General features: G+C 50.0%; 2 protein-coding genes across 2 annotated transcripts; both read right to left on the reverse strand.

The window, feature by feature from the left end:
• Positions 1–65: 65 nt before the first annotated feature.
• LOC104042578 (disintegrin and metalloproteinase domain-containing protein 20-like) lies at positions 66–2892 on the reverse strand. Its single transcript, XM_009502052.2, has one exon. The coding sequence runs from the start codon at positions 2873–2875 to the stop codon at positions 539–541; it is 2337 nt and encodes a 778-aa protein (XP_009500347.2). The 5' UTR covers positions 2876–2892; the 3' UTR covers positions 66–538.
• A 1991-nt stretch (positions 2893–4883) lies between these two features.
• On the reverse strand, positions 4884–7439 carry LOC104042579 (disintegrin and metalloproteinase domain-containing protein 9-like). The gene has a single exon (XM_064466023.1). The coding sequence runs from the start codon at positions 7233–7235 to the stop codon at positions 4887–4889; it is 2349 nt and encodes a 782-aa protein (XP_064322093.1). The 5' UTR covers positions 7236–7439; the 3' UTR covers positions 4884–4886.
• Between the last annotated feature and the right edge of the window lie 992 nt (positions 7440–8431).

Here is an 8431-nt window from a genome sequence, read left to right on the forward strand (position 1 = left end):
ATGAAAAATTACAAAGTAACATAAAAAAAATGAGGGCTCACTTCTGTGCCTCGACTTTTTGCGCATTTCCCTTCTGTTCTTCATGCCAACTCCTGCTCAGCTGCAATGCTCAGAAAAAGAGGCTTCTTCAACCCAGTGGAGCATCTCTCCTGAACCAGGTGAGCAGGACCTCACATTAATCTGTCTGTACTGTTCTAGATGCTCAGCTGAATTATTTACTAATGTGCCACCGTTCTATAGAAAATAAAACATCTTTAGCTGCATTGAAAACAGCTCTCTAACTTTTACACTCTTTATTTTCTAACAACTTCACTTTTTGGGTCCAACCAATAATTATTTACATAGTAGGTAATACAAGAAGAGGAAACACTCAAAATTTATGTAATTAACTTTCATACAGTTTACACAGTTACATTGTGTAAATCACTTTGTGCAAAATCTCCTGGGACTAGCAGCCCAGCTTCAAGGGCATACCCACAGAGCCTGCAGTCCTTTCCAAACCTCACCTGGTGGGTTTCCCACTGCTTTCATGTTTTTTTTAAACATCATCTTCTTCTTCTTCCATACTCTGCTCCTCATCTGCAGGAGTCTCACTTCTCTCTGTGGCTAAACTTGTACTGAAAAATGCAGCTATTGCCTTTCTGTATTTGGTTACAGCAATGAGGAGAGCAATCAGAATGAGGGCAGTGGGAACTGTGATCCCAGTTACCATCTGAAACACTTTATTTTGGACAGCCTCCACCATGGTCATCATGAGAGGCGGTGGAGGGCCACTGTCCACACTCCCTCCCAGGCCGTGGAACTGGCAATCTGGAGGAGCCCAGCCAGCTTTGCAGTGGCAGTGTTCAAGGTTGTTGCAAACCCCTTTCCCCCTGCACAAAACCTTCCCATTGCATGTTGTCCTGACAATGGCATCTGTGCACGTCTTGTTAATACAGATCTTTTTTGGCCCACACCTGGTGCCATCAAGCCCTCCTCCGATATCAGGTGTATCGATGCTGGCATGGTAGGCTGTGCCCCAGCACCAGTCCTCAGGCCCTGGCGTCTGAATGATGGTTTCAGACCCCTCCAGAACAGGTATCCTCTTCACATTGGCACACTGCAGCCTTCCACACAGAGCATTTTGGGGTTTACATGCCACAAAAGCAACTTTGGTCCCATCGCCACCACAGTTGCCAAATCGATCCCCTTTTATGTTCTGCTTTTTGAAGCAACTTTCTGGAGCACCCCGAGCCTCCTTCCCAAAGACTTTTCGGCACAGGTTGTCATAGGTTGCACATCTCCCGCGGTAGCAGTAGCCATCGTTGCTGCATGGTGTCCCGTCATGCACATGCAAATCCTCTGGGCACCACTCAGAAGTCCCATTGCAGTATTCAGGCAAGTCGCACTCGTCCGCCTCCAACCTGCACTTATGTCCTGCAGTGCGAAAGTGGCATTTCTGACAGCATTGCCCAATGGAGCAGACAGCCCCTGGCTTCAGCCTGCAGTTTTGGTGACAGCAGGGATTGCCTCGACAGTCCCGCAGCCCCCCACAGTCACACTGCTCTCCCTCATCGATCACCTTGTTGCCACAATGCTTAAAATAGAAGAGACTGTGGGGCTCTGGGATGTTGCGCAAGCAGTCGCCATCCCCTCTGCTGATCAGGTCTAAATAGCTCTGCAGGCTGCAGTTGCTGAAACCCTTGGCACCACTGAGCGAGTCTCCTGTCATGTAGCACTTGGTGGCTTCTCCACACACACACTGCTTTTTGTCGTGCTCCATCCCCAGGTTGTGACCAAGCTCATGAGCAAAAATAATTGAAAAGGTTGTGACATCTCTCCGTATATATGATACAACACCTGATTGGTAACCGGGGTGGCAGATGCTACCTACATACGCCAGCCCAACAATTAGTCCAAAGTCCATGTAAGTAAATAAATGTGCAATGTCATATTTCATCCTCTGAGAAAGATCCCTATTTCCCCAGTTGTTAAAGTTTTTAAGAACTTCTTCTACGTCCTGGCTGTACTTGATGAAGTTGCTGTGTGTCCAGATCTCCAGCCCGATCAGGCAGATGCGAATCTTCAGAGGATAGTAGTATGTTTCAGATAAATTGATCGTATCTGTAACCAGAAGCATCACAGAGGTCTCATTGCTCCCTTGGAAGGAAAATAGATAGTGGTCTACCACAACAAATATCTCCACATACATGGTACGCTTCAGTCTCTGAGACAAGTCATGCCTTCCTAAGGCTGTTTTAGCTCCCGTTCCACCCAGTTGGTTTTGGATCAATTCATCTGTCAATCCGCACATCAGAGGCTTGTTCTGGGTCTTCTCTCGCCGATAGAGAAGGTGCTGGAAGGTGAGGGACCCTGGGACAGGTTCAATGCCATAGCTCAGGTTCCCGATTTCCAGCTTCCCTCTTAAACCCGAGCAGGTGCTCAGTGTGGCAAGGGAGCCAGGGCTGCCCTCCACATAGCCCAGGTAGAAGCACTCCTTGGGGATGTGGGGCTGCTCTACCACCCTTGTCCCCCTCGGGCTGTACGTGATGACTGGCAGGTTTTTCACCAGAAATCCTCTCTTCTGCATGAGGTGGATGATGCGGTTCTCCCCCTCCACCCTGAGGATGTAGGACACGCCTCCCCCTGCAGCTTTTCCCACCTTGGGGGCCAGTTTCCTTGGCTGGACTATCTCATGGACAGCATAGCCTGGTGGTGGACGATGGCTGCTTGCCCCAGGGAGGAAAGATGCCACCAACACTGCCCAGACCCCCAGCCTGAGGAGCAATGCTTTTCCCTGGCCGCCATGATGTGCCTGGAGCCATTTCATTGCCAGTGCCTTCAAAATGGTGGTAAGACACCTCAGGGAGAGTCCTACCAATCCTTGCATGGACATCTTGACCCTCTCTCCCTTGAGGCTCTCAGGTGGTAGCTGTGCTGGCGCTGTCACCTCAGGGCTCGCAGGGACCTGAGGAAGGCATGCGGCTCCCTGCTGCCCTGAGGGGTGGCTGTTCCCTCAGTGCCCCTTGAGAAGGTTCTGGAAGTGCTGCCACCTCTCCCAGCTGCCATGCTGCCAGCCAGCTGCGACACAAGGCCGAGCTGGAGCAAGGCCATGGCACAGGAGCCATGGGTGCTCCTGTGAGGTGGCAGGGATGAAGAGCACCCATCCCCACTGTGCTTCCCTCACCAGGGCACTGTGGGGTGGCCATTGTGGCCAGGGAGCTGTTATTCACCTTCAGAGCCACTCCCCTGCCACTCAGTGAGATTTGGGGAGCCATGCAACCTCACCACCCCCTCCTCCTGCTCCCTAAGGAGGCGTTCCCTGCCCAAAGATTGCCTGTGGGTCGTGAATTTGAGAATTAACCACAATAACACTCGTCACAGCAAATTAACTTTACAATTGTTGATGCCCCTTGGCCACTGCCTCACCTCCTTTGCCAGTCTGTAAACCAGTGGGCTCCAGACATTTTTCTTAATCGCACATCCCATCAGTAAAATTTTTCTGAGCGTGCACCCCCAACATATGTACATTTGGTTATTTATAAATTACAGGCCTATACTAGTGAAGCTCTAATATTTTCTTTGGCGACTCCTGCTGTAAACACCACCCACAGGGCATTCATTCGTCAGTGGTTACCCCCACGTGCCTGGGCTGTGCCTGCTGGGTGTCAAGCACAGCTTGCTATAAACAGAAAAACATATTTCATATATATATGTGAGCACTGGCAGGCAGGAGCGCCTGCAGCTCTGAATTTATCATTAAGCAGGTCTACCTGGAGGTGAGCCATAGCCCATTCCAGGGGGTAAATTCCCCTTTCTACCATGAAGCGCTCCTGCTCCCCAGCATTTATCTTCTTCTTCAGGATGTGCTGAAAAGACTTGGGGGGGTGGGGGGTTTCTGGTTTTTTTTGTTGGTTGGTTGTTTTGTGGTTTTTTTGCACCAGCCCCGTTCTGATTCAGTGCTGCTCCTGCGCCCACTGCTCCCAGCTTGCACTGACACCTCCACAGCAGCCTGGCTTTTTTGTTGGCTCAGCCTGGCAGGGACCGGATGCTGCTGACAGTTTCTTTACCTCCTCAAAGCCTTCCTGCAAGCTCCTGTCTAAATGATCCTGCCAGCTTTGTACTTTTCACAGAGGCCACTGATGTGAGCAGTAATTCATTTTTTCCCCATCTTCTTTCCTTATTTCCTTTCAGATACATTCCACATCTTTTTCTCCTGTAATCAAGCCTTAGAACCCTTTCATCCCTCCTCCTGTCTCACGCTTAACAACACCTGATGTTTTCAGCAGCTTGTGTTTGTTCCTGGGCTGTGATGCTGCAGAGGAGGTGTTCAGGTATGCCCAGGACGGGCTCAAAAGTGGGCACTCCACCTAGGACCCCAGCTCTGGAGAAGGTGGCTATACACTGTGGAGACAGAGTCCTATACAGTGGTATAGACAGTTTGAACTCCTCCCTCTGAGCCATAGTGAAGGGTCTGTGGCCCAGAAGTTTCTTTGCTCAGAGGGAAGAGCAGGTGTCCTTTGGGGACTGTGGGGTTAGTGGAGAGGGGGACTTGCTGCTGCAGACCCCCATGCTCTGGGCTGAGACACAACTGTTGCTTTTGCCTTGCAAAAGGCTCTGCCTCAGCTGTCCCAGGATCCTCCTTGCTCAGCTTGTGTCTGTCAGTGTAAACCAGCAAGCAGATTTTAAATTAACCTGAACACCCCTGTCATTTTTGTCATTGACTTTTTTTTCTCCTATGGAGTGAGGTCAAGCGAAACAATTTCATTTTGCTATTCTACAGAATAAAAACTAGGTCCCCTAACTCTACGCTTGCACCTAGATCAATTTTAAATGAGTCCACCACAGCTGGGGTCTGAATCTAGTGACTGACTGAGTCCAGCTTTCCACTGTTGCCACATGAAGTCCTACACAGGGGAGTTTTGACTTTTAGCTGGTTTTGAGCCATCTTCTTCCACCTGGTTCTTTGGACCTTCCTTAGGGGCCTGTTCTGTTGCCCAAAAGCATCCGACTAATCTGTTTAATGCTTGGGTTACTCTGAGCTTTCTCACGTGCACAATGACAAGTGCTGCCAGCACCATAACAGCAACAGTTACTACAGTAATTCCAATGATGAATCTAAAAAGCCCCTTTTTAGTGACTGGTGCAGGCCCACTGTCAACACTTCCTCCAAAGCCAATAAATTGGCAGTAGGGAGGTGCCCAGCCGTTGTCACAGTGACAGTTTCCTCTAGTGTTGCAGACACCTTTTCCTCTGCACGTTCCCTTGGCAGAACAGAGGGATGTCAAGTACTTCTCCTCAGGGACACACGTCCGATTAATGCAGATCTTCTTCTCGCCACACTGCATGCCATCTCTAATGACTCCAGCATCCAGAATGTCCACGCCCAAGTGGTAATCTGTGCCCCAACACCAGGTATCTCCCAGCGGGGTTTGAACGATGGTTGTGTGATCTTCCAGCTGAGGTAGACGTCTAATGTTCGTACATTGCACCCTCCCACACAGGACATTTTCTAGCTTACATTTCTGAAAGTTGATATCGGCCCCATTTCCCCAGCAATTGCCAAACCGATCCCCTTTCATGTTCACCTCCTGGAAACATGGTAGTGGAGCAGGCTTTGCTTCCTTGCCAAAGATACTCATACACTGTAAAGTACGAGACTGGCATTTGCCTGAATAACAGTACCCATCCTCAGCGCACACAGTCCCATCTTGCTTGGCCACATCTGCTGGGCAATGCTCAGAGGTCCCATTGCAATACTCGGGCAGGTCACATGGACCGGCACTCTCCCTACACACTTCTCCCTCTGGAAGAGGTTTGCAATTCTTACAGCAGCCTCCAGAAGTGCAAATGGCTCCTTTTTTTTTTTGACAGGTATTGTCACAACAAAGGTCCAATTTACACTGTGCCTCTGAGCCACAGTCGCACTCCTCCCCAACCTCCAGGACACCATTCCCGCAGCGCTGCAGTGCAAACGTCATTCGCAATTCTGGGGCGTTATTAAGGCAGAATCCTTGCCCTGATGCTATAAAATTGAAATAGTGCTTTTTGCTGCAGTTGCTGAATTGATAGTTCACTGTGCCATGTGCGCTCATGATGCATTTAGAGGTGTTTCCACATCTACAGTATCTGTCATCGTGCTCCATGCCAAGGACATACCCTAACACACGAGCAACATGGACAGCAGTATCCATGTAAGGCTGTTTTGCAAATGATACAACAGCAGAGGCGTGTTTTCTATCACATGCACTGGCGAAGTTGGATTTGCCACCCACATGCAATGCTTTCGTACCCTGATCAAAGTCCATCGAGGCAAATAGACACCCCATGTCATGCACAGCATACATAAGACTTTGCTGCTTCCGCCAAAGGTCAAAATTATGAAGGACCTTGGTTATGTTTTTGGTAACACTGATAGGGTTCTTCTCCACCCAAACCTCTAGTGCGGTTATCAAAACTCGAAGGTGGAAAGAATAAAACAGCCCGTCCACCAGATTGATTATTTCAATAACTTCCAGCGTCACATTAGTTATACTTCTGCCAAAGGCATCAAACCCTTCCTTGTCCACCACGACAAGAAGCTCCAAATACCGCGTGTGCCACCGGGGCTGGAACTGCCTTGTTGTTGTTGTACGAGGACCTGGAAAATGTGCACTGTCGCTGGGCATTTTGTACATCACCGTTCCAGGAACGACGTCCTCCCTCCGCAACAGAAGATGCTCAGCCATGGAGGAAGCTGCCAGGGGTTCGATGCTGTAGCTTGAGTTTCCAATCTGCAGCAGTCCTCTGAGCCCAGAGCAGGTAGTCAGAGTCACTGCAGAGTCTGGGATACCTTCCACGTAGCCATGGTAATAGCAATCTGCTGGCACATGGGGGTGTTCAACCACGATTTCCCCTTGGGAGTCACGAGTGAATACAGGGAAGTTTTTTATTACAAAGTCTTTCTGCCTAAGGTGAATTGTGTAATTTACCCCCTGAATGCTGATGATATAGGACACTTCATCCTGGCTGGCTTTCTCTGTCCTGGAGCCAAGTTTCTTTGGAATTACTACCTCATAGACTGCATAGCCCCAAGAGGGCTCGGGGCTGCAGTCTGTGCAGGGGAGCAGGAGCCCCCAGAGCAGGAAGGAGAGGCCCAGTCCAAGGAGGAGAACCCCTCTGCCCATTGGGGTCCACCTTGGCTGTGTCTGGCTTGGAGCCATGGTCACTGCCTTCCAGGCTGGAGGAAAGAGAGGAAAATGTTGATGACAAGACATCAGAAAAGTTGCCTTTAACTCAGCAGCAAAGATCCCTTCTCACCACCAGGACACCGCCCTCAGAGTCTGTCCTCTTCTCCCTGCTCAGCCTGCAGCCAGGCTCAAACCTCCTCCTCCCTTCATCCAGCGTGCCTTTTCTTAGCTCTTCCTTGTCTACCTGTCTACCAAGGAGGTGCGACACACCGGCGGGCCAGACAGCCTGCCATCCAACTGCAACAGAGCAAAGCAGTGCCAGGAAGGACCTGGCATGGGGTGGGAAGCCAGGGAAAGCTGCTCCTCTTGGGGCTGGAACAGAAGGGCCCGAGGGGTGACCGTTTCTCCAGCCTCCCTTTGAACGCAAACATTCCACAGGGAGGATGGGACCCACACCCTGGCACCAGTGCACACATCCCCCCCGCCCCCCCCAACACTGGCACAGGCAGGACCGCCATCATATTAAATACATCCCATTTCATCACTAAAAGCCTGATGCACCCTACTTGGGCTGACCCTGTTTGCGTGACAAGCCAGCGCTGCTATAGCAATTTGTTTAAAAGGGGATTAAGCTTTGATAAGTGGAAAGCAATGGAAGACTACCAGGGAAAGAATTGTTTGGTTACTAATAGGACCTTCAGCTGCAGCAGTGAGACCCTTCAGTGTCAATTTGACAGATACCCTTGCAGGGGTCATCACTCAGCTGAGCACGTTACTGACTGTTTTAGCCGTTTGAGAGGAGTTTTCTTGCTGGAGAGGCATTCTTTGGGCCACACATCCTTCTATGAATAGGAGAGTCTTTTCTTGTGCCACTTCTATAGAGCGCTTGCAGCTGGTTTGGCCACCTTAAACACTGCCAGGAGTAATTAGAAATTGTTCTCTCACTCCCCTTCCTAATGCCATGGATGCTCTGACAGTCCTATCCAACACACTATTTAACTCCCCAAAGGTACCAAGCAGATATACGTTAAGTCTTACAAAAAAGGTGGCCTGGTGCACACAGGCCCTTACAGCTATCCCACCACCTCTTTTTGTGTCACTTTTGTTCTGAAACGCTCACATGACAAGGGCCTATCGGGTTGCTGTCAACAAACCAGTCAAACCTTGCTTGAGGACAATAAAAGTCTTTCCAGAGCCAGGAAGCATACAAGTGCCATACTCGAGAGCACTAGCCTGTGTTCAGAAGGGCCGACTGCCTAAGAGGTGAGGAGAAGCACTCTGGT

Source organism: Phalacrocorax carbo, chromosome 15 (assembly GCF_963921805.1).
Source record: "Phalacrocorax carbo chromosome 15, bPhaCar2.1, whole genome shotgun sequence".
Taxonomy (NCBI): domain Eukaryota; kingdom Metazoa; phylum Chordata; class Aves; order Suliformes; family Phalacrocoracidae; genus Phalacrocorax; species Phalacrocorax carbo.